The following is a 27,579-nucleotide window of genomic DNA, read 5'->3' as shown; positions in this document are numbered from 1 at the left end:
AACTTTTGAAACAACCTAATAAAATCCGGAAAAGTTTGGAATAATTTCAGTTTATATTCTCAAATGTTAGTTAATGCTTGATGTATTCATGTCATCCGTAGCATATAACAAGGGTAGTAGCCTCACTCTTACTTGACGAGAACCAAATGATGGAAAATCGAACAGTATTATTCAATTACAGGCATAGAGGAAAAGTATCGGAGAATGGAATAAAACACAAACTTTTATCACACATTGTATTTAGGTACTTAGGAATATATCACACTAACGTACATAATGTAAAAAGCATAAGTAGTTAGACAAAAAGGCAACAAAAAATTATTAATATAAACAAATATACAGAAATATGTACAAATCAGCCAACTTATAAAACACTTCTACAATTATAATATATATTTTCAGTACTACTATCTTCATTCGGGTTTGAAGGCCTTCGTAGTTTGGAACTGCATCCTAACCGAGTCATCGGAGAATCATCAAGATGAATAAACCTCTGAAGAAGCCAGCCACTCGTACTGACGAAACGTCAGGATGCAGTTCCAAACTACGACGGTCTTTAAACCCGAATGAAGACAGTAATACTGAAAATCTCGGCCGCAAAAGCCTTAATCAATTTATCAATATATACTTTATATAAATACTTTGATCCACTTTTCAGAAAAGGAAGTTGAACTAAATATGAAAACACAATAACAAATAATATCAGTTTCCTACTGAGGACATTATTCCACAGAAATAGATGGAATAGGTAAACTTTAAATAGGCCATTTTGTAAATTAGAGGTATCATTTGAATAACCTGTAGAACTTACTAAAGTCAAAATAAACTCGATAAAATATCATATAATACTACAAACAAATTTTCAAAATCAAGATAAATCTCATAAATCCATCTGAAAAAAATCAACGTTCCTTTAAATAAGTTTTCTATGTTCCTAATTCAACGATCGATACAGAACTCACCTAATAAATTAATTAAAAGCTAAACCTAAAATAACATCACAGACGGTACAGAAATGTGCATAGTAGCCTTCCTCGCAGGATGAACGTAGAGTGATGGTTTTCAATGGTTAAACGCATACAAAATATTTTGTATATTTATATTGAAGAAAAAAATTTGAGGCCTTTTATCTCCTGATATGTTTCTGAATGCAAAATGAATTCCTGAAGTTTTAAATTTGTCAATTAAAAATGAAACACATTTCTTATAAAATACTTGGGCAAACATTTTTTGTTTTCAAAGAGTCGATGTTTATATCATTTAGAATAAAATATTCAACAGCACAAGTTGAGGTTCCACTGTATGAAAGGAAAAGTGTAACAAGAACACTGAATTGACTGTTACAACCTTAAATAAATTTGATTACACTACATTGTCACTTAGATATTTTTCATGAGAAAAACAATACGCTTTAGTTTGTTAGCGGTAGAGTTGGATCAAAAAATTTGTAATTTTTCAAAATTATCCAACCTGTTAATAATGTTTTTATATATATTTCGAAACATTCAATTTTTTAGCATTTAAACATTTTATGTAATCTCAAATATATATAAATTGAAAGGGGTATATTTTTAGGAGAGAATAATTTTTGCGGAAGTAATGTTTTGGCTTTCTACTTCTCCATCTTTATAAAAAAAAATTGTGAAAATCTTCCAAAGGAAGGAAAAAAGCAATGCATCAACTATTACATAGATGTATAGATCACGCAAAGAATTAACTTTCAGTAAATGAAAGTAAAAAGGTAAAATTTCACTTACATGTAAGTGCAATGAAGGTGTAACATGTAAGTGTAAGTGAAAAAGTAAATGAAAGTTATATATGTAGTAAATGGAAGAGGTAAACTTTCTTACATGTAAGTGAAAAGGTAAAATTTCACTTAAATGTAAGTGCAACGAAGGTGTAACGTGTAAGCGTAAGTGAAAAGGTAAATGAAAGTTAATTCTGTAGTAAATGGAAGAAGTAAACTTCCTTACATGTAAGTGGAATTTTACCTCTTTCGTTTGCTAAAATTTGTAGCAATCCTGTGAATGATATCTGATTCAATTCCAATGAATGTGAATTCTAATGAATGTTTGGATTACAAACTGAATAGAGAAAAGTGTATAATTCAGTGTTCATACTAAAAAGTATGTTTTATTTCGTATAATTCAATGTTTATATGAAAGTAGCCGTTTCAAGAGGGCTTTTTTTCAGTTCGTGTTACGAACTGAAATCTATACATCTTCGTGAATAACTTATTTTGAGATTATTTGCTTTATTCCTTTTCTTGGAAGATTCCCACACTTCTTTGTATAAAGATGGAGAGTAGAAAGCCAAAACATTAATTTCTCAAATATATATAACAAACACATATTGAATTTAACAGTAGTTTCGAAAATTCCAAATAGAAGTGAATACTTTCAGATATGTTTTTTACTAATACTTTGGACATACACTATGTTATTATTTAACATTATTTTACTTTGAAAGAAGAATAAACTAATGATTTGCAGTGTTTTTTGAAAATATATAGTTCTCGCATTGTCTAGTATTGACTGAATTTATATGATATATCTTGGAATATACGTCCGTATATTCAAATATTTTCATAATTAATATAAATGAAAAATCTAAAAATTGGACAGTGACAAAATCCACCTAGAAAAATATGGCAACTAAATTTACCTTTCAGGAGCAGTCTACATGTTTAGCTGTTTTTAGTTAACATTGGTAAGCTTAAATTTTAGTTAGGCCTTCTAAAGAGTTAATTTTACTAGTATACATTTGGAATTTCAGTATAGTTTGCCTATAAGCTGAAGAATTGGGGCTCTCCAGATTATAGAGCCTCTCGATGATTCCAAAATATTATCTTACACATAAATCTAAATTTATTATTTCTAACATTCATAGTTCACACGTTTGCAATTAAATGTGGGGAAGTGCATACAGACCAATGAATTGAAAAAAAATTATGAAATGTAGGAGGACGTTACAATTCAAAACTTTGCAAATTTATCCTCTGAACTTTGTTATATACTAATGAACCGAACTGAAGCTTACTGATTTAATTAATCTCCGCACCGGCCTTCTTCAATAGGTCTAAAATAGACTTATAATATTGATTGTTTTGTGTGGACTGTATTAAGAAAATAATGAATTATCCAAATTGCAACAATGAAACTCGCCTTTTTGTTCGTTTGGGATGATGGAAGAGCCTCTTGTCTATTGTTTTCGCTTTGGTGGAGCAGTTGAATAATTAGTTAGCATGACTTGTGTTCTAATCACTAATGAAAACTTGGAAACAACTTTGAGCACACTTAGCGACGAATCTCAATCGACTGACTGGGGGCTTGGACAGTCATCTTTTTCAGGAGTGGCTAGGAGTCCAATAAATGCAATAAAGGATTTCAAAAAATATTGAAATTATGTCGAATGTAAAGTTAGTCTTTCCGAAACAATTATTTTTGTTTGACTTGAAACCAATGCAAGCATCTTCAAGCAAATATAATTTAGTATGATTTTCTTCTCATTAATTTGTACATTTGAATAGTTTTCTGGTTGGGAATCTGGAGAAATAGCGATGTAATAAAAAAACCTCTCTGGCGTATTTTCAATATTTTCTGCTACAGAATTAATTTGGGACAAAATGCGAAATTCTTCAATTATTTTTCAAAGTGCTATAATATACAAAGTTTTGAAGTAAAGTCATCTGAGATTTGTTGAAATAAAAGTATTTGTACAAGTACCTGTATACCATTCCGATTTAGAAGGAAATATAGCAGAAGGAATCAGTCTTATTACACAAAGCTTTCGAAATAGAAAATGACAAATTTCCATTTTGATTCTTTAAATACTGCTGAATTTTTGACTTAGGTTATCCTCAAAATGTCTTTGTCATTTCACATTGTGGCTTCAATTCAAGACCATCAATCAATAATAAATACCAACACATAAATATGTTGTTCAATACTTAAAAGTAAGTTCGTCTAGTCTCTGAAGATACACAACTAATGAGAATTTTCATTAAGATAAATAAAAATATTTGGCAATGAAAAAATTATGTAATCAAGTCCTTACTTATTGTTTTAGAGTACTAACATCAATCATTTATCGAACAAGCCGCAAAGTCGTTAAAGGTGTATAAATAATAAGTTGATTCGAAAAACACAATCCTCCCCTTTCATCAAATTACCAACAAATATGTATTTTACGATTTTTAACGTACAGAAACAGTTAAAAATTTCGATGCCTACTTCATTGTCTAATTCTGGGTTTCCCCCAGTATATACCTAGATTTCCAATTCAATTTAATTTTTAAAATACAAATGCGAATCATATTTCTGGTGCTTCACTTTTGAAAAAAAAAATGGTTAGAGCAAACATTTCAACCTTCAACAAATGCATACTTAAACCAATATGTTTAGCTTTAAACATAATAATTGCACTAAAATCGTTAGGTATTGCTTTTAGTCTTAAATTCAGTGGGGTAGTTTCCTACCACGGGGTTTTATAGTTTCCGACAATTTCCACATGGCATCCTCAACTATGAAGTCATCGAAGTTTTGGAAAAAGCTGATGATCTTTTCCTGTTTTTTGAATGTGTAACTCCTAAAATGTAGAAAAAAATGATAAATTGAACTGCACAAGACGAAATCTCAAAATTTAAGATAAACTTAATAAATTTATCGTTTACAATAAAAAAAACCTGTGTTTCTAACAGAAAACAAATAATATTCCAGTGATTCATTCAATAGTTTTCTCTCTTAGAGCTTATCAGAACAAATCCTTGATGCGCAAAACTTCATCTACATCTTTGTTGGTGTTAGTTGTACCCAAGAACAGTAAACTTCGTAAATCATATAATAAAGTAGACGGTGATAGAAAGAGATGATAGATTAAGACATGAATTGAAAGATGTAATAAACAGGGAATCAATCTCTTACAACACGTTTCTGTATAGAGTATATGTAAAATTGTGTTATGTATGTACGAGGGTTGCCTTTTATGTTTAGGGATTTGGCAACCCTATTGTTGCATCTCGGCCCAAAAATGGAATTAAATCATGAACATTTTCGTGCGATTATTTTTTACAACTTTCGACGTGGATTAACTCAGCAACAGTGCATGGATGAACTTAATTCAATTTTTGGCAATGAAGCTCCATCAAGGACCAGTGTTTATCGATGGTATGGTGAATTCAATCGTGGTCGTAGTTCACTCCAATTTCGTGAAGGTCGTCCAAAATCAGTTGTTGGCGACCAAGCAAATGGTCGCCTGTTTTTTCGAAAAAACTGGACATGTCGCAACCGTACCACTAGAATAACGCAGAACAGTCAATTCTGAGTGGTACACAACCATTTGTTTGTCAGTTGTCTTCCAAGAAATCAGGAAAACCAACCGCCGAAGACGGATCACTTTTCACCACGACAATGCAAGCTCTTACAGGAAAAATAATTAATCCGGAATAAAGAATGGTGGAATGATACAGTTAGAAATGCAGTAGTATACAGGGATAATAAATACAAACTATATAAGAAATCAAAACAGATTAAAGACAAAGAAAACTACAAACAGGCAAGAAATAATGTGGTGAAAGTTATTAAAGAGCAAAAATCAATATTTTACAAGGACAAAATAGATAATTGTAGTGGTGACCCCAAAAAAATGTGGAAAACACTGAAACCTTTGCTGTCACCAAAAGAAAGAACAAAATTCACCAAGTTAGAGATTGACAATGAGGAAGTAGATATTAATATGATTCCTGATAAACTCAATACATATTTTGTAGAAAGTATCAATAAATTAGTAGAAGAAATACATATTGAGACACAAGATGAAATAAGGATACAAAACACTGCAAAAGAACATTCGAGTGATTTCAAATTGATTAGTTTTGAGAAGCTACATGATATATTGTTGACAATGAAAAATAAAGGTAGCGATGATGATCTAACAACGGAATTCCTAAAAAAGTATATCATAATATAGAAGGCCCGTTATTAAACCTTGTCAACTATTCCCTACACACCGGTACATTTCCATCTATGCTGAAAGTATCAACAATAATTCCAGTTCCAAAAGTAAAGAATACAAGTAAAGCCAGTGATATGCGACCAATAAATACTTTGTTGGCAATAGAAAAACTAATTGAGAAAGTTGTCTATGTACAAATGTTAAATTTTTTAAATAGTAATAATATTCTAACTGAAAATCAATCAGGTTTTAGAACTGGGCATAATTGCGAAACAGCGGTCCAAAGTGTTCTATTTGACTGAAAAATGTGGACAGATCAAAATATGAATGTAGGAGCAGTTTACTTAGATTTGAAAAGAGCCTTTGAGACAGTAAATAGGAAAAGACTCCTGCTTAAATTGAGAAATTATGGAATATCCGGTACAGTCTATAAATGGTTTGAAGATTACCTAAATAGTAGAAGACAAGTAACAAAACTTAATAATGTAACGTCCTGTGAAATTATCAATAACAAGGGAGTACCTCAGGGCAGTACACTAGGACCACTCTTATTCCTAATATATATAAATGATATTGTATGAGGTAGACAAGTGTAAAATTCATCTCTTTGCTGATGACACACTTGTATATTACTGTGCACATGATGTGGAACATTTGATAGATACAATGAATAGTGAACTACAACAAATAAGTCGGTGGTGTAGTTATAATGTATTGAAATTAAATGGTAATAAATAAAAATTCATGTTATTTACTAATAAAACGGGATATCATGACCTTGAAAGCAGACACTTAAATATCCATATTGATAAATAGAAATAGAAACCGTTTGTGCAACGAAATATCTTGGAGTCTTAATTGATAGAGGCTTAACATTCAAAGAACACGTACAAGAGGTAATAAAAACTATCTCAAGAAATGTTAGCTTTCTAGGAAGGGTTTCGCCAACACTTACAAAAATCTACAAAAATTATAATATATAACACACTTATATTACCACATTTTACATTTTGTGCATCGATAATATATACTGCCAATAAAAATGAAATGGATAGATTACAAAAACAGCAAAAGCGAGCCATGAGGATCATATTAAGAAAACCAAGAGAGACACCAATCAAAGCAATGCTGAAGGAATTGCAATGGATGGCTGTGACAGATCTCATATATTACTATACAATGATAATGATATATAAAATGAACCTATCACCGACATACCTGAGTAGGCATATTGAATACAATGAGAATCATCATCACTATAATACAAGAACGCGTAATAACATATATGTAAGAGTTAAAAATAAAAAGTGTACTGAGAAATCCATTTACCATGCAGGAATGTTAGCTTTTAATAGTTTGAACAAAAATATTAAAGAATGTAGCACTCTTGCATTATTCAAAAGAAAGTTGAAGAGTCATCTATTGGGTGAATGAACTAGTCTTTATATAATATAAATTTTGACTGTATAAACTTTTTTTTTGTATTCTATATTTGTATTTTATTTGTGTTTTATATTGACTAACAACTGTGATATTTCAAGTAGATGTTGTATATTTATTGTAGTACTCATACATTGAAATTTTATTCCTGAGTTTAGTTGACTAACACATTGTGGTGTCGTATTTGATTATAGATGTATTGTATTAGCAGTTTCATTGCTAAATAAAGGATTTGTATATTACACACCGGCTCAAACAACTGCATTTTTGAGCACCCAAAACATCGATTTGATGAGTCACCCGCCGTATAGTCTTGACTTGGCACCGAATGACTTCTTTTCATTCCCGCATGTAAAAAACAAACTAAGAGGTCAACGTTTTTCGACACCTGAAGAAGCGGTTGCTGCTTTCAGAATGCAATGAATAGGTGTCTCACGACGCCTATTTCGCTAACCAAATTAGCATCATCAGGAGATGACTAGAGATTCAACTATGTAAAAGTTACAGATCTGACAGATGATGGAACAATATTACTAGAAAAAGTCAAAATTACTTACGACTTTTTGAATTTTTTCATATTCTCCACTATGTTGAACTGCTGCCATCTCTTAGAAAAGTTTATAGTGCCGTCAGGCAACAAATTTGTATTTCCTATGTGCACGAATGTCAAATCTTGTAGAACCAGTCCACTGAAAACAAATATCAAATAAACTCCGATCAAAGTCATGCAAGAAAAATTCTACGTTAACTTACATGTAAGGTATGCAGGGAGGTAGCGTTTCGGCCAACGCTATTCTGTAAGCTCTAAAGCTAGACGAGCTGTCGATAAGTGCGCAGTACTCCTTCAAACTTTCTTGAACCTGCTTTTGCCACTCTAAACGGCGAACTGGAGCAGAATCTAAAGCCGACAATAGCGCCAAGTAAGAGTTGAAGTTGTTGATTTTTCTCAAGTGCTTCATTATCTTGATGAACTTGGTGAAGTATCTTTCCCTGGTGTCCTTTCCTTCCGCTGTTAAGATTTTTGTCCTAGCCCTAAAATTTGAAAGGGAGCCATTGACTTATTTTTTGAGGAAACAATTGTAGGCTGTTCAATATAAATTCAATCTTCACATTATGAAGAACTTGTATCATACAAATAGAGTAAAGCTTATCCAGATATTGTATTAATTGCCGTAAAATAATACCTGATTGTACGGTACTGTCGAAATTCTATAGAAATTGTTCATTCTATCGGGTACTGATTTTTGTAAATTGTTCATTTTTATACGAAGTTTAATTTGTTATTTACGATGACCTGATTATAGATAAATATAGTTTAAAAAACTAAAAAACACGCTTTTTATGAACATCGAACTAAACTTTTTTAAATGAAGATATACATGTAAAGTGAGTTCGAATTATATCAAGGACAAGTACAGCGTCATCTGCCCGCGAATAATAATAATAATAATATTTTATTGGTTCTTCTGGATCATAACTCAATGATATAGAACAAGTCAGTGTAATATGATATAAATAAACTTATAAAAAAGAAAAAATTATGTACATATAGGATATGAACAGTTACTTAAAATTATATATTAAAACTTATAACTAGGTAAAATTATAATATATTAACAACCCTAGATGACAATCTCAATTCTTCAGTTATATTGATAAGTCATTTATAAACTCTTCAATGGAGTAGTAGGCTTTATCAATCAGAAATTTTTTTAGGAACGGTTTAAATTTTCTTAGTGACATTTTTCTAACATGATTTGGCAATTTGTTAAATAGCCTGACACCCATGAAAATTGGACTTGATTCTGATCTAGCCAGTCTATGATTTGGTATTTCTAACAATGTTGAATTTCTTGTGCCGTAATTATTTTTGTTTAAGAAGGTAAAAGGTCGCTGATCCGATTTTACAAAAATTAACAGCTGGTACATATAAATGCATGGGAGAGTTAATATTCTTAAAACTTTGAATAGATCTCTGCAGCTAGTACGTCTATTTACACTCTGAATGTTTCTAACAGCTCTCTTCTGTAAAATAAATACTCTTGTGCCTCACGTGATAGGCCCCAAGCTACTATACTATATGAGATTGTTGACTGTAATTGGGCATGATAGTACATGAGTACCACCGACTTATCTATAATTTTACTGAGTTGATAGATACAGTAACACATAGGCGTTATTTTTTACATATTTCATTAATATGTTGATTCCATTTACAATCTTCAGTGAGAGTAAGTCCTAGAAATTTTATTGAATTCACCTGTTTCATTAAACCGTGCTGTGATTTTAACAGTAAACTGTGATCATGACCATTTGGGGCATAACTAAATCTTAGGAAGAATGATTTTTTATCATTGCAGATTAATTTATTGCTAGAAAACCAGTCCTGGGCTTTTAAAATTTCCCTGTGAGCCAAGTCTACTGTGGATGTAACATTCTTACCACTAACCAGTAGTGTTGTGTCATCCGCATACATTACAAAATTTCCTTCAAAGTCATTGACATAAATTATATAAAGTAGAGGTCCCAAAATAGAGCCTTGTGGTACTCCAATAGTATACTTTAAACGTTTAGATTGATACTGATCTATTTCAACGTATTGTGTTCGATTTTGGAGATAACTTTCAAACCATCTACGTGAGTTTCCCCTAAAACCATACTTTTCCAATTTGTCTAGTAGAATTCTGTGGTCTACAAGATCAAATGCCTTACTTAGATCTAAGAAAATACCCAGAGTTCGATTACCCATATCTAGACTATTACATAGCTCTTTTAGTAGTTTTATTATAGCTTGTGTTGTTGAACGTCCCTTTCTAAAATAGATCAAGCAATAATGTCGGTATATCAAGGTTACGTACAGCGCCATCTGCCCGCGAATAGATCAAGCAATAATGTCGGTATATCAAGGTTACATACAGCGCCATCTGCCCGCGAATAGATCAAGCAATAATGTCGATATATCAAGGAGATTATGTACAGCACCATCTGCCCGCGAATAGATCAAGCAATAATGTCGATAATTTTGTCAAATACAGATTCCGACCTTCAGAGTTACAAACAAACATACATACATACAGGTGAAGCTAATGAAAGCATGTTAAAAAAGAATAGGAAATCTCTGAAATTTATAACAATGAAAAATAAAACATCTTGGATCAATGTATCTAAAAAATATAAGGAATATATCCGTGTATGATATCATATAAACGATAATTGAAAGATTTTAATTTGAAAAACCTAAAAAAACATTCAAGTGTTATTCATATTCAACTTATTACGAAAACATTTTTCTCCCTGATTTACTTGCCTCCATCAATTTCAGCATACCAGATATTCGCCTGAGACAAAGAGGTTGCACATTTCATAAATGTCCCACTTCATATGCCAAAGTTCAGGTGAAAAACACCTTACCCCTTGCCTCTCATGCAGACCTACGACTTTGTAGGTACGTGTGGCAGATACCCGATAGAAAAACAACAATTAACCCAGCTAATGCCGCGCAGAAAGCTGAAGTGAAACTCTTGGAGATCTCTGCAGAGTATTTCATTTGGAAGATTCTTCGCAAGTGACTTTTTATATATGAAAAGCTGAAATTAATATCATTTGGTCGGGACGACCACCAATAGTCCGGGGTACTTGCCTCTCATCATTACCAGGAAGGTCATTTCAGACACAGTGAACCGTCTGAGTATCCAGAACAAACGACGTAATCCATCTTGAGTTCCTGCAGGTTGAAGCCTGGCTCCCTTCCCCTTTCAACTGATGTTCGTCAGAGAGACAAACGGGTTATGACTGGTGTTAATTGGTGGCATGAAAGTCCTGAGACATCCATACCGCCCTTCGCTTTATACCCCTACCTGGCTGGGGTGAGATAGATGAAGATATTATTCATCTGTTAACGGAGGACATAGGGGCCTCATACGACAGAGTGTCGGGGCCTTCTATATCGGGAGGGACCAGAACAAACAAAATTAATTCCAATTAGTTATAAGCTCTATCTGCAGTTGATTCAGTAGAATATTCACTGCGCCACCTGCAGACAAAGACCGGAAACAACTCCACAAAAACATACTCCGGGGAGCATTCGACATGCCCAGGTTCAGGTGAAAGACATCCTACCCCTTGCCTTTCATGTGAATCTACAACTTTGTAGTTATTTGGGATGAACCTTCAAAATGGAAGACATTGCACAGGTCAGCTTTCTGCGCAACATTAGCTGGGTTAGTTCTAGTTTTTCCATCAGGTATCTGTCACATGTACCTACAAAGTCATAGGTTCACATGAGAGGCAAGGGGTAAGAAGTTTTTCACCTGAAATTGGGCATGTCATATGCACTTCTCCGGAATAAATGTCTGTGTGTATATATATCATGGTTTTACTTGGACATTTATTTCAACTCATTTCATCTTTGACGGTCAGTCGCAACTTTGAATTTTAACATGTATATTTTACTGCTTTTATTGATTTTACATACTCCTTTATGTAAAGTTTATGATTTTAGTTTTAGTGTAGTTTAGATAGCTGAGTTTATCACTTGTACTCGTAGGACTGTGTATCTGTAATTGAGCTATGCTTGTATGTATGCAGGATAAACAATGAACAATTATCACAAAAATATGTTGGATTAGGCGTCATGAAAAGGTAAGGAAAAAATGCAATGAGCGCTGCAACGACTTGGAAAAAAAGGACAGGTCAGTTAAAGTAAGAAAGGCTTACCAGTAAGACATTTTGTTGAAATGTTCCGTGAATCTAGTCAAATTAGGACTCCTCTCCTCATTTTGTTCCTGCGCCCAAATCAACACCTCAGGAATTTCGATCTTCATGAATAGTTCGGCATCCAGTAATGTCATTTGTTCTGCAATTTGCTCCGACTTGAAATCCAACAAGGTGAAATTTCTAACGTTCAGACTGAGACTGGTTACGACATTCGTATGCTTCTCCGACATCTGTTTGGCCTCATAACGTTGCAAATGTTTAACTCTGAGCGCTTTGGCAAGAGTAAGTTCGCCACACGATATCAACTGTTGTACGAAATTCATTAGTTTCTCTTGTAGTTCTTGTTCTAAATCCAATGCACTGAAAAATAAATCACCAGTGAAAATCATACTACTGAAATATTTATGATTGTTTAATTTAGTCATTTGATCACAGAGTGGAAAATAGCATTCAATTCTACTTTGGAAAATTCAAAAACACAACAAAATAAAACATTACAGTTTCAATTGGAACATGAATACTTCTTTGGTTCATTTGGACACCATACAAATAAGAATCAATTGTAGAAAAAAATCATTGCACTTACGTAAGGTCACTGACAACCCTCACAATCAGGGCAAAAGCTTCTCGAGATCGAGGTTTTTTCTCCACTTGGTCGTAAAAGTACTTATACCTCCGGATCAATTTTGTTATCAATTCATTTGGAGATATGAATGTTCTGTAAGTTGTTAGGAAGGCTTCCTGATAGGCAAACACTGCAAAAAGAACACTTTTATCTTTAAGTTGAATTGCAAACAAACAATTGTCTAGTTGATTCTTTTAAATGATTAGATATTCGAATGAACCCTGCAAATTTTTCAAAGTATAAGCCACTTTATGAAATTACAAGCATATTTTCTAAAAAAGAAAATCGGACCAAAGGTTGGAATGACACATTTTTTTTTGGTGAAAACCATTCATCACCTTTCAATGCATTTTACATATCACAAAGCAAATGAGAAGTCTATAAAATGTGCAGGAGATCCATCAGTGTGCTACAGACTAGCAATTTTAGATATTACTCTATATTTCCATACCTATAACTATGATTTCTATTGGATACAAACAGGAGGACATATATCTAGATTGAAGAAATTGGGGGCAAGCAAAATCTACCATATTTGATGTTGAGGAACACTAGCAGAAGTATTATTATTATTATGTCGTATGTTTCGTGCAATGAGAACAGTGTATGTAAAGTTGTCAATGAATTTTTGTGTTCTAAGGCAGTTCAAAAAATTCAGAGGGCAATGATTAAACCAACATACCATTCTCCTGTTCTTCTGCAATTCATAGCAAAAAATTATCATTATTATTTATATGTTCAACTGACAATGCATTTGTTATGCTACACAATACATTATTTAATAATGATGTCTTTTGAATTCAAGTTTTCGCTTCATATGTTTGTTCATTTAAGCAAAATGATTCGTTGAAACGATCTGTTGAATAAAATTATTTAGTCGCTACATAAAAACTCTTAATTTCCTTCTCATAGATGTTACATAAACTACAAGAAATAAATCTACATTCATTATATGAGATTGCTTCAAAAGTTTTGTCTTAATAAATATTTATTTTAAGGTGTCTTGGATAAGCCTGCTTTGTCAACATACAAACATTTTTATCACAGACTTATACCTAAGACTTTTTGAAGTGTGCTTTTAAATTCTTGACCTTTTTGTTAATGTTTCAGATTGTTTTAGTTCTTAAGCCTACTTTGTCAACAAACCCTAAACTTTTATGACAATAAAGCATTTCTGACTCTTGACTCATGGGATGGAGGAAGAACTGGCCAACAGCTCCCATGACGGTTTAAAACTTATTGGAAAGGTGTAAAAGCTCAAAAACTGGGTGCTCCACAATTTGATCGATCGACAGAAACTGTCACGTTTTTGAGGTCTGTTTTTCTTTGCTTTTGCGTAACCAAAATTATCCTTTTTTGGATCGGGTCGCCACGTGTAATTTAAAGTGGATCCTCTACGACAACAGGAGAAAACCCACCAAAAAAACACCATCTACTACCATCTTTTCAAGCATTTAAAAACGACCTTCGTCAACTTCATCGAATCCATAGCACCCAATTTTCATGCTGACGAAATTAATCAACATGTGTTACATTGACAAAAGTGTATTGATTCAAATTGATTAAGTATTCATTAAAATATTAGTTTGAAGTAGCCTCATCTGTTTAAAAAAAATCTGTTTTTCCGTTAACCAGCTGTCGTACCCCTACGAACGACATCCCTCAGAAGTCGAAACTTGTGCAAGGATTAACGAGGTCTTACCTTTTAACGTGTGATAACCAACAAAACTTTTGAAGCAACCAATAAGTCAAGTTATTAGAGCTCTACAGAACTTTCATAGAGAAGTGAACATTCAAAACGAAATATTTTCCAAAATTGAAAAACACGTTTATTTCTCTTTGGTTCTTTCTGGAGAACAAGTTATGAAATTTATTTTCAGGCAGTATTTTAAGTAAGTTACCAACTTTTATATTCATCCTTTTGTACAAACTTTTCTACTTCTATACACGATGTAACTGAATAAGTGTAAAACATTTAAGGAGGTGATTCCTCATCGAAAAAAAAAATAGGATCTTTCATATAAAGAAACTTCATTGGAGCATCCCTTGCTAACATACAGCCCCTTAAAGGGGGTACATAAAATTTGTATAACAATTTTTTTCACAAGTACTGAAAAAGTTACAATATTGAAATTAACCTGACGTTTTGAACTACCAAAAAGACACTTAGCCAGTAATTTATTTGGTTTACCCCATGGTTGTGAGGGATGGAAAATGCAACCCCTAAAATTTATGTCCAATGTAACTTTTTGTCTTATTATTTGTTTACCATTTAAAAATATATTTCCGATAGCCTGTTTCATTCTAAACAAAAATGTCTCTTGGGTTTTTTGCCCAAAGTAAACCAGTTCGCAGCAAAAAATTATTTTACGAACAACTACAGAGATACATCGACATAAGAGCAAACTGGATTTATTGTTATTTTGTGGTTAGTACCTGCATTAAACGATTAAAGGGTAATAAACAAAACTAATTTATTAATAACAAAACACACAACATGTAGAAATCATAATAAATGTTCAATATGTCTACCTTCAGACATTACGCATGCGTCTAGACGTCGGCGCAATGAGCCACGTATTCGCTCAAATATTCCTGGAGTCTCTCTGATTACCCTGCACGCATCGATGATGCGGTTTCTTAAGTCCTCTACATCGCGAACAGGAGTACGATAAACCAAATGCTATAAATGGCCCCAAATAGAGAAATCGAGAGGATTGAGATCCGGGGATCGAGCGGGCCAGTTCTGTGGTCCTCCTCGACCTATCCACTGATTTGCATACGTTTCAGTTAAATGCTGACGTGCTACTTGACTAAAATGGCGGGAGCCCCATCATGCATAAAAAACATATCCCTTCTGACGCCCAAAGGAACTTCCTCCAGCAGTACTGGATGCTCTTCTCTTAAAAATTGAACGTATGCCTCACCATTCAATCGAGGAGTTAGAAAATGAGGCCCGATTAAATCATCCCCAATAACTCCGTGCCACATGTTAAGAGAAAACTGTTCTTGATGGTTAGTTTCGACAATAGCGTGAGGGTTTTCATCGGCCCATATGTGGTAATTAAGAAAATTAATAATCTTGTCCCGAGAAAAACTACATTCGTCTGTGAATTCTATCGTCTTCAGAAAGTCACAATTTCTTCTAATCATTTCCAGTATCCAATTGCAAAATTCAAGACTTTTCGGAAAGTCTCGCGGTAACAGTGCCTGTACTCGTTGCAGATGGTAATGGTATAAGAGTTGTTCCTTTAAAATTCGAAATATTGTCATATGATCAATATTTAGCTGGAGAGCAATCTTTCTAGTACTGGTAGTAGGTTCTTCAATCAAATTAAGTACTGCTTCCTCAAGCTGTGGTGTTCATACTTCTCGATGACGACCACAATCCTGCGTTCTTTAATCGAATGAACCATATTCTCGTAATCGTTGATGAAGTCGAGAAAATATTCTATGTGAAGGATGCTGCCGTTGAGTATACATTTCAGCATATCTTCTAGAAGCTTCTAACCCATTCCCCTGCGACAGACCGTAAATGTAATGCATATCAACCATTTCCTCATTTGTGTATGCCATTTTAATAATAAGTGAATTATTAAAGTAACAAATTAAGAACAGAACAACAACACACAATTAGTATTAATTCAATTTCGAAAATTCACAAACTGACAGCGTCATACCAATTTAATTGTCACTATCGCTAATAGCGACCTACTAGATAGATTAGTTTCGTATTTTCGCATTTATGACGATTTATCTCTGTAGTTGTTCCTAAAATAATTTTTTGCTGCGAACTGGTTTATTTTGGGCAAAAAACCCGAGAGATATTTTTTGTTTATAATAAAACAGGCTATCGGAAATAAATTTTTAAATGGTAAACAAATGATAAGACAAAAAGTTACATTGAAAATAAATTTTAGGGGTTGCGTTTTCCACCCCTTACAACCACGGGGTAAACCAAATAAATTACTGGCTAAGTGTCTTTTTGGTAGTACAAAACGTCAGGTTAATTTCAATATTGCAACTTTCTCAGTGCTTGTGAAAAAAATTGTTATACAAATTTTATGTACCCTCTTTAAGGGGCTGTATCTTAACAAGGGATGCTCCAATGAAATTTCTTTATATGAAAGATCCTATCTTTTTTTCGATTAGGAATCACCTCCTTGAATGTTTTACATACACCCTGTATATCTTGAAACAAAAACTGAATCCCGCAAATTTAATTTTCAAAATTAATACATCCAAACTATCTGATGGTCGTATTAATATTAAATTAATCATTAAAAACAATCGATTTACAGAAGTGGTTTCAAACTATGGCATATTAAGATTAAAACAAAATGCATGAAAACAAAGTTTTCCGTTCTTATCAGTAATCTTCAGATGATTTCATTTTCAACTTAAGAGAACCGTAAACTACCATCATTGTGACTGGAAATGAAAGAAAAAATTCATTACTCACCTCCATTTTTAGTAGCCTTTGTCGCTTGAATGATGAGCGCGTCGATAGGCCCTCCCCGAATATCCGGACCCTCTTCTTCGGGCTTCTTCCACAGCAAGTACTGATCGACGTTCAACAACTCCATCAAATCTTCCTCACAAGACGGCGTGCTACCTTCGGATTTCTCTTCGGTTTTGGTGGTGTGCTCTAACAGATCGGGCAAGGCTTTTATGGAGGGTAGAGGAGACTTAGGTTCGGATATAACTGTTCCGGGAGGTGTGGGAGGCGGGGTTTTCACGGAAGATTTGCGTGAACGCTGTTTGGGGGGTAGCGCTGGTGGCAGACTGGATGTGTTGGGTGAGGAGGATATTGTAGAATTTGGAATGTGAATGGGCGACGGTGATCTGGAACAAGAGTCGTGAAATAAATACTTTGGTTAGTAAAATTGAATAAACTAGGACCCATACATAAAGTGATCAGACATCCCGTTTTGAACGGGACTGTCCCTATATACGACTATCTGTCCCGTTGTCCCCAAATAATAATCTGGGACGTAAAATAGTCCCGTTTTCTGAAATCATCTCTAAGAAAACCATTGATAGGAATCGGATGTGGAGCCCATAAAATTCACAATGCTATAAAATCTGCTGAAGACGGCCTACCTTTAGATTACGAAAGTATTATTGTGAAAATATATTCATTTTTTATATTTATACGGTTGGAGTTGAAGCTCTAAAGGAATTTTGCGCTGAAGCTGAAATAGAACATCACCAAATGCTCGGCTACAGCAAATTTCGCTGGCTTGCGCTGATGACTGCTTTGGAGAGAGTTTTGAAAATGTACCAGCCGTTAAAGAATTATTTTCTGAACAAATCCCAAATCAATAAAATACTTTTTTGAAGATCCTACAACTGAATTATGGCTTTGTTTTTTACACGCTCAGTCAGCAAGTTTCCGCCAAGCTGTTTTGAAGGTTGAAGGTCAAACTGTATCGGCAATTGACGCTGCAAATGAAATCAATCAACTCATTCAGAATTTGATTCAGAAAGAAACCAATCATTTTCTTCCATTTACTGTTCGTAATTTAATCATAATACTGAAAAACGATATTCATGAAGATTTTGCGAAAAGAACAGCTACAGAATTGTATAAAACAAGTCGTGAATATTTGGAAGAATGGACTAACTTTCTTACTAGAGAAATGGAGATATTCTATTGGGCAGATTAGAGAAAAGTACCTACGTGGGAAGATGTACAAAAAGCATTGGATGAATTGATTGAAAAGGGATATATTGACAGTATTAAAGATACAGAAGTATATGACGAATTTTCATTAATTGTGAACTACGTAACTCCACAAAAAATTACAGACTGGAATAATTTAAAAGTTCAATTGAATATATTTTATGTCTACCTAGTACAAATGCTGCAGTAAAGAGAAGATTTTCTTCAATAAATAAATTGTGGACGTCTGAGAAAAAAAATCACTTGCAGGATTCAGTTCTGAAGGCGATGTTGATAACGAAGATCAATATAAACAAAACGTGCCAAGAATTTCACTCTTATTTAAAATCGTCACCATCTTTATTGAAGCAAATTTGTTCCTCCGAAAAATATAAATACGACTAAAAAATATAATGTTGCATATAATTTAATAATCACTGTCACATTAACCACTGTCGAGGTTAAGTGGAAGAACAGATTATTTTTATCGTCCTCAGATGGAAATGAACAACTTCGCCTTTTAGTTTCCTGTAATAAAAATTTTTGTATTAAACTGTTAATTACCTAATATTGGAATTAATGAAGACAAATTATTATTATTATTATTAAAAGGTGCTTTAATGAGACGATACAGTATGGAGTATGGTCCATACTGCATGGACCATAAATACATACATAATAATAATAATATTTATTCATCCTTAAAGACGTTGACAAACGTATACGATAGGTCAGTATTAAGCACATAAAAATCACATCAAACGATAAAATTGTAGATCAGTAGATAAAAATAATACAATAAAAATGTAAACAATAAAAGTCAGACCATGTTTGGACCCATCAACACAACATCGAGTGGTCCCAAGCTGAGATCTTGCACAGAGAGGGACATTGGTTCAGGAGAAAATTTAAGGAAGCCGCATACATGTTATCCAACAACGTATTCAGCCAGGCTAGCGTAGATATACGAAACATATGGAAACCCATCATCAAACGAAAAATGACCAACTCCCGCCAAAACGGTCATCTCTCACGGAATCAGTGAAGCGGAAAATGGAAAGCAGAGAAAGTGAAAGTATTTCAACGACCTATAAAATAGTCATCTCTCGGAGGAATCAGTCCAGTCATCACCCGAAGACGATTGTAGATACCAACAATCGAAACGTCGTGAACTAACGTGACTTGGAATCTCTACACTTTTTTATTTTTATTATTTTCTTTTTTCATTCCTTTAATTTTTATTTATTCAATTATTATATTTTTACTTGGAGGTTATTTCACTATCATTTCATTTCAGGTTTATTGTTGCTTAATATAATTGTTATTTTCAGCTATTCTTTTTTAATTATTCTTTTTTACTTGTTTCAGGGATTTCAAATCATTTTATATAGTAGACAATGGAAGTCCGAACTAGTGAAATTCATCACGAAACATTGTCAATTACCTTCAAACAAACGTACAAAAATTAAAACAATTGTAGTTATAAAAATTGAATATGTCATGCCAAAGCCGCATTAACCCATTCAGTCGAGATGGTCCGAGAGAAATTCACCAATACTATAGTAGGCCTTAGAAAGAAGCAATGTTTCAACTGCTTTTTTAAATGCTACAGTGTTCATCTGTTTGAAATAGTCTGGTACCTAACCGATTAAATAATTTTATTCCCATATATTTGGGAGAATGTTCGAATTTTATAGTTTTATGTTTAGGAATGCTCAACTCCTCTGCATATCGAGTTGGGTAGCTATGATAGAATGAGTTCTTAGTACAGTCTGTTATACATTCGCGAACATATAAAAAGTATTTTAAAGATGTAGATGCAGGGAAAGGTTAAAATTTGATGACTAATGAAAAATGTCTTGCATAATTTCCTCCAAGGGATGCCTAGTATTTTTCTAATAACTTTTTATTGAGCAATGAAAACCCTATCTTTGTCAACACTGTTTCCCCATAAGATCACATTATAACTTAGATGGCTATAGACCAGACTGTAATATACATCTAAAATAGTGTGTAAAGGCATACAATTCTTAATTCTTGAGATTGCATAATAACCTTGATTGATTTTTTTACATACAACTGTGATATGGTCAGACCACTTCAAACAGTTGTCTACATGAACGCCAAGGAATTTCGTACAGCTTGTGCATGCCAGTGCTATTCCATTGATTAGTAAGGCAAGCGATTGCTTTTTCAGATCATTTTTTAAATTAAAATAGATATATTTTGTTTTGATCAAGTTTACAATCAGATTGTTCATTTCACACCAATTTAAGAACAGTGATATTAATTCCTCTGTTTTTGATTTTAATTCCTCCTGACTCTCTGCTGATACAGCTAAAGATGTGTCATCTGCAAAAAGAGTGAGAGCATATTCATTACAGGTGAAATAAGTAGGCAGATCATTTACAAACAACAGAAAGATCAGCGGACCTAACACAGAGCCTTGAGGAACTCCAGAACATATATCATGATAGTCTGATTTCATATCTTCAATCTTGACGAACATCCTACGATCTGTAAGAAAGTGAATGATCCATTCTAGGAAGTCCCCTCTAAATCCTAGATTATATAATTTGCTCTCGATGAATTTAAAATTTAAACAATCGAACGCACGTGACAGATCGAAGAATACACCTGCAACATGCTTACCACTATCTAAAGAAGCGTATATGATTTCTAAGAATCTCGAAGTAGCTGATTGAGTGGACTTGCCTTTGCAAAAACCACGTTGAGAATCGGACAGGATCCTAAACCTTGATAAAAATCTTAATATTCTCTCATTCACAACCTTTTCAAAGATTTTTGAGAAAATGCTTAGCAGGGCCACAGGGCGATAGTTTGTAATATCCGATGTATCGTTCTTCTTATGAACTGCTATGATCATGGCTGTTTTTAGAATTGAAGGAAATTTGCCACTTGTGACTGATAGATTCAACAAATAAGCTAAATGTTTTGAAATGTGTAACTTAATTTCTTTTAAAATTCTCACTGATATATTATTAACTCCTATACTTTTTTATTTTTTAGATTGTTAATTACTGCGTCAATTTCACATTCGTTATGGGGCATAAAGAAAAAAGTATTCGATTCAATTCCAGAAACCGTGCGTACGGATGATCTATTGTATGTTATATGTTATATATGGACGTCCCGTTTTGAGTTGAAAAAAAAAATGGTCAGTTTACCCATACAGCCACAAAACATTCACTTATTCCTTTCGAATGCTCTATTTACGCAGAAAAAATCTGGTAGTTCTGGGTACACATTTTCTAGTCGTAAACATTGATGCATGCAATTTGGCAATCATTCCTGCTCCAGGAAATTTACAGAGATAACATAGTTGGTTAGATAAGATTAAGAATGCATAATCTATTTGCCTTTAAATATTGAAATGGTACATTGATTGCATTTCTGTTGGAGAATGAGACTGGGACCTTGTTAAATGTTGTTTGTTAGCTAAGGACTTAAAAGTGCAAATACTATGAAAGAATCCTTTATTGGTGCTCTTACACTACAAGGACTGTTCAAAAAATAAGATGAAAGCTTCTTTTCAGTACCACAAAGAATCCACAAACTAAATGTCACACTCATTGTTAGTCACCTTATATTATCTTAACTTACCTTCCCTCAGATCTGGATGGTACCGAAAGAGTTTGTACGTGAGTGTGTGATGTTCGACTGGAACTATGTGATGAATGGCTGAAGGAACAAGACTGCGTGGTTGGCAATCCTGAATCGAAGGGTTGTACGTACTGAGACTGAACCATGTGCACCGAGTGCCTCATGAATTCCTGGTCGTTTGTGTGAGAGCAGTTGCCGAACATCTCCATGTACGCCATGACTAAAAAAAATATAAACGAATACTGAGGACGATTTTCTTATGAAGGCTGAGAAGCAACAGTGTTCAACGAGAGTGAAAAAATCTTCAAAAGAAAATCAGTGATTAGCAAAAAAAAATTAGCGCAGGCGAATTTTGATTCACATACAGTAGTTACTAGAGTAGATTCAATTATTCAAGGCAATCCTTTATAGGATTGGGTTCAACTAATCTTGGACAAATCATATTAGACTAATTTGACACTTTTTTAAAGAACCACAATAAAAAAAATCGGTTATTTCTGTTCGTAGCTTTAAGACAGTTTAAAAACATACAGTATCGATATTTTGACATTGAAGTTAACGACATTTTGACATTGAAGTTATATATTTTTATTTGATTGTGAAAAGCATTAAGGAAAATCGAATCAACTGAATGTTATTCTTCATACAATAATGTAAAATACAGCTGTCGGACGGGACGGGAAAAACTTTTGAAAAAATCTAATAGCTATATTAAAAAATTCTTGAAATAATTCATGAAATTTGAGATTCGAAAATTTTGTAAAAATATCTCAACAGTTGCCAAAATATCAACAAATTCACATGAAAAAATATTTTAGGCTTATAAAAATATCAAAACATTTCAGTTCTCATATTACACATTTCAATATATTATTTAAACTCAACACAAACTGAGGTGCTTAAGATCTCTGTAAAAAAGTTAATGAAAATACGAAACTCCACTGAAAAGGAAAGAATGAAATATTTTGGACTCAAGAAACGTATTTCTGTCAGTCAGATTTTGTCTTATACATCAGTTGATTGCATCAATCATATTATTGGTAAATACATTTCCCAAGTCGCAAGTGCGAAGAAAAACTTCAGGAACAGCAAACAAAGCTCCAAAAATAAGGATGTTAGATGGCAAAAAAATATTATGTTTGCTGCTGGCGGCTTACTTACCCGAGTAAGCCACAGATTGGAACACTAGGAACAAAGGTAGTTTGTTAAACAACGTTTCAATATACAATAATGCTCTTAAAGTACTACATTTTGTAAATAACGAATTGAAAACAAAAGTTTTCATTTACATAAAGCAAAAGGGAGTGAAATAAAATTTGAATATTTGCTTATGTCAAGAGGCGAAGGAAAATTTATAATATACTGGTGTTTTGGATTAAACAATCCCTTTTGGTAGGTATCGTTGATGAATATTTCAAAATTATAACACGTTTAACAATATTTCAATCCTATTCTCTAATGAAATGTTTGATTGCAAGAAAAGTAATTACGAAAAAAATTAAAATCTAATAATCAATGGGTTGACTGTGCTTCAGATTCGAACAGTAATTGCGTAAAAAAGTTGATATGAAATATAAATTACTTCAATATTAGGCAGTAGGAGAGTGAACCTTTACCATTCCATAAAAAAAAAGAGTTGCATCAACAGAATCCTTTTATATTGTAAATAAAAAACATACAACGCCTAACCAACTACTGAATATCGAGCAATAATTATAATGATATATGTGTGATAATATTTTAACTCCTAATTGAGTATGGTGTTGAACCGGGGCCCAACGCGGGGCACTAATTTCACCTCATATTTACTGACACATTTATGCCAACAATACAACAGATAAAATATTTTCAAGAAGTGAATGACGTGCTGGAAGATTTGATACATAAAAACTGAAAAATAACTTACTGTGTTTCTTTTTTGGCGGTAGAGGTGGCGGCTTATTGTCTTGTTCCCAATTACTTGAACTAGTGATGCTTGTACTACTCGATAGACTCTGATGCGATTGATGTCTTTCACATGTCACTACAACCTCAGCTGCAAACAATACAAATTAAGTTCAGTGGTCTACCAGACAAGTTTTTCCATATCCCCAAATAATTTTTTACAGAGAATAACAACTTTTTCTGTTACCACACTATTCAGATTCATTCACACTGAAATTTGCATGTAAAAACGATTAAGTAATATATGAATCTTGCGAGAACTAACAAGATGCAATATTTAAATTTTTTCAATTCAGTATTACTAATCGAATCAAAAGAGATGTTTATGATTATTGGTTTTAGGGGAAAACCAAAAAAAGAACAATTTGATATACCAATAAACACAGATAAACTGAACAATAACTATTGCTCTATAGCAGAAACCTTAACAAAAAACATACCAATGGGGAATGTTCCTCTTGATGAAAATCAAGTAGTTTTCATAAAAGAGCTCTAAAACAACGCATTTTGAACTTATCATTTCAATTTTTTTCCTCAAAAAGTTATTTAAATTAAAAAAGAGGAATGAAATAATGCATTCAACATTTAAAGGGATTCATTTCTATTTCACCATTTGGCAATATCGGTTATAGCTAATAAAGGACAATGAATCTGTATGAGAAAAACAAAGATGACATATTTCAGAGGCGTGCTGTTCTGTTTACATATGTTCCGAGACATTCTGTGACAAATGACATTTTGTGCACCTAACCTATCTTCCTCTATATAAATAAATAACAAAACAACTGTTGTTTATGTGGCTTGTGGAGGTGGTATTGAACTATAATTTATAATTTATTTTTGTTGATTTATAAAGATAATTTTCCTTTTTTTAAGTAGAATATCTAGGTACGTATAAATTATTTCAACTTGATATAGGCGCTGTTGCCAATATGTGAATTAGAAACAAATCCCTTTCAAAAATTAAAACCCAACATCTGAAACATCAATTTGAATACTTTTCGAAGTGAATTTGAAAAACTCATGAATTAAACTCAACTTTATTTTGATCAAATTTGCATTTTCTGTAATAACCCAAATTGAGGAACATTATGCAACAGAAAACAGCATGTGGGCTCTGTTGAACAAACAAATCTTAGATGGACGCCACAGGGACCCACTATGGGGCCTTTAGTCTATCATCCAGCAAAAACTCTAAACGATACCGAAAAAGACAAAGCACACTTTTGAACTGACGATTGTGTTAATAAGACTATCTCGTTTGAGAGTATGCAAAACTGTTAATGCTCCTATTTTGTAAACAATTTTACTTTTTGAATGTTTCTAATGTGTGGGAATGATTTTAATAACTGATGATTAATACTCCTTCATTTTGTATGTTTCAACTACCTATGTTTGAATCATTTCAATAACTATAGGTGATGTCCAATATTTTGATCTTTGATAAGAAACATTTCATGCAAATTTTAATTTTTTTCTATAAAAATTGTATTCTCAGCCATTAAACATTTCTATTCCTTGTGATGGCATATTTTGGGCACTTTTTCTGATACTGAACAAAAACTCATTAGTCTTTTTGATGCATAGAAACCTGATGTCAGTTTTTTTATTCGATGTGATGCATAGCTTTTGGTCCAAAACGACCACCGTTCCCAAACAGCAGAACATTCTTCTCAATGTGTGATCCACCAACTAAATTGGCGTCTTCAGAAGACTAAATCAGTCAACTTTTTCTCCTGAAGACTCCAACGTGGTTACTTAAATGCGCGTCAAGAAGAGTGTTGCAGTTTTAGTATTTGGGAAGTACTTGTTTTGAATTTATTCTACTCCAGAGGGTCCAGTTCTGCCTACAAGAACATGAAACAAATCATCTTACCCATTTTCTCGTCAGGAACATTATCATAAGGTGACGGATTCCTCTCAGTCTTCTTCTTAGTCTTTTGGGGTATGGCAGGCGGAACCTCCTCACACGCGAAATCTACCACATCTCTACATGAGCTGCTGTTGGCAACCATGACGACAGAACTGCTACTGCTACTGGATGATTGACTGAAGTTCGATTGGCTGAAGTTCTTAACAACCGTCTGATTGTCGAAACTTTTGTTGAAATTTTGAAAAGATTTTTGAGAGTTCGACTGCTTCGAAAATTGCTGCGTGACCTGGGAGCTCGTGGTGCTCATCTGCGAACTTCTCGAGTAGCTGGACGAACGCATGGACACAATTCCAGAATCAGTGTTCGACAGTCGATGGTAATCGTTGACAGAAGTGAAGTAGTCGCTGTTGTGGTTTGATAAATTCGAACTCAAAGAAGTTTCTTCAAACGAATTTGAACTGTTAGCAGCTAAGAAAACAGAGATTTAAACAGGACAATACTTTGATTCGTTATAATTACCCAAGTCAGATGTGAGATTTTCAAAGGAGAGTTCGTCTGTTAAATCTCTCAATTCATCTTCATCCCGAGAAGAATGATTCATCATGGAGTCGACGCTATCTGCACTCATCGATGATGCGGAACCTTCTGGCGATTTGGATCTGTACAAAATTCTGAAAATTTGTATTGAAACCATCAAATATTGTAGGGTGCTATCATCATACGAGGGGTGTTCAAAAAGTAACGGTGATAGAGACCCTGGGAAAAACCTGTTGTGAAGGATGGTAGTTCATATACCATAACTACCAACATTATGCCACACATTTGAGTTTATACAATATCATAAAACTTCTTTCTCTTTGAACATAACAGGAAACCACAAAATGTTATGTAATATCAAGTCTGGAGTTTATATAATCTTGCATGAATCAACATATGAAAAATACAAGGGAAGCGCCAAAATTAGTGTGTTCAATAATCTAATACTGCTTTTGGGGATGATGATTCATGGAAAAAATATGATGTAACAACGTCATTTTCATTTGGAGTACTATATACCTCGTTTTATTGAACTATGAATTGCATTCGTTGAGTTGAGGATTTGAGAAATGAAATTCTTGAGTTTCTCAGAAAAGAAAATGGTCATGAGTACAAAAAAAAAAAGAAATCCAGTGCATCGCATATTCAACATCATAACTAAATTCTTCAGGTATACGGTGAAAAACAAAATATTTTCTAGCTACTGTAAAATAACTTGGTGTGATAAAAGTTGCTCTGGAAGTAAAGAAAAGATTTTTCCATACAGAGTTATTGTCTTTACTTTTGAAACAACCCCCGTATGTATGGGGTATTCTTACCTTCCAAAACTGTTCGATGAAGGGGACTGATCCACAAAATGACAGTCATCAATCAACTGTTTCATTCGGAAATGTTTTTTCTTGGGCGGTAAAGGAGGGGGTGTGATGCATGTGTCTGGGTTTGATCGACGCAGATTTTCTGGCAATGGCGGCTTAGGTGGTGGAATTGAATCTCTGAAAAACATACAAGTCAATTTGAATCGAAAAATCAAATCAAGTTTATGTTTTTATGATATAAACTTCGAAAATGATGGTTTCAAAAGTACCCGCAAATATTACCGTCGATAATAAGATGTTGTCGGTTGGATCTTTCGATATTATTCCTACATATCCATACTATCAATATGGAAAATGTCGAAAGTCTGCCCAATTTAAAAGAAGTAGA

At 33.4% G+C, this 27,579-nt stretch overlaps 1 protein-coding gene across 8 annotated transcripts in view; it reads right to left on the bottom strand.

The window, feature by feature from the left end:
* Positions 1-222: 222 nt before the first annotated feature.
* C3G (C3G guanyl-nucleotide exchange factor) overlaps positions 223-27,579 on the bottom strand; it is an 83,542-nt gene continuing 56,185 nt past the window's right edge. For 6 of the 8 annotated variants that reach the window (XM_074183075.1, XM_074183078.1, XM_074183073.1 and 3 more), the window contains exons 5-16: positions 27,195-27,368; positions 26,359-26,510; positions 25,843-26,307; positions 23,929-24,057; positions 23,184-23,207; positions 22,023-22,242; positions 17,196-17,578; positions 12,695-12,863; positions 12,109-12,468; positions 8,146-8,424; positions 7,950-8,081; positions 223-4,587 (exon numbers count right to left, since the gene is read on the bottom strand). In XM_074183075.1, coding sequence (XP_074039176.1) covers positions 4,458-4,587; positions 7,950-8,081; positions 8,146-8,424; positions 12,109-12,468; positions 12,695-12,863; positions 17,196-17,578; positions 22,023-22,242; positions 23,184-23,207; positions 23,929-24,057; positions 25,843-26,307; positions 26,359-26,510; positions 27,195-27,368 — 2,617 coding nt within the window. In that variant the 3' untranslated portion in view covers positions 223-4,457. The remainder of the gene's footprint in view (positions 4,588-7,949; positions 8,082-8,145; positions 8,425-12,108; positions 12,469-12,694; positions 12,864-17,195; positions 17,579-22,022; positions 22,243-23,183; positions 23,208-23,928; positions 24,058-25,842; positions 26,308-26,358; positions 26,511-27,194; positions 27,369-27,579) is intronic. The other 2 variants (XM_074183074.1, XM_074183076.1) reach the window with 2 other exon arrangements.

Source organism: Leptinotarsa decemlineata, unplaced genomic scaffold (genome assembly GCF_025532065.1).
Source record: "Leptinotarsa decemlineata unplaced genomic scaffold, Ldec_3_MD MMD2_tig00026330_RagTag_RagTag, whole genome shotgun sequence".
NCBI lineage: Eukaryota > Metazoa > Arthropoda > Insecta > Coleoptera > Chrysomelidae > Leptinotarsa > Leptinotarsa decemlineata.
The sequence above is the reverse complement of the archived record's forward strand: the minus strand, read 5'-3'. Positions and strand labels throughout refer to the sequence as shown.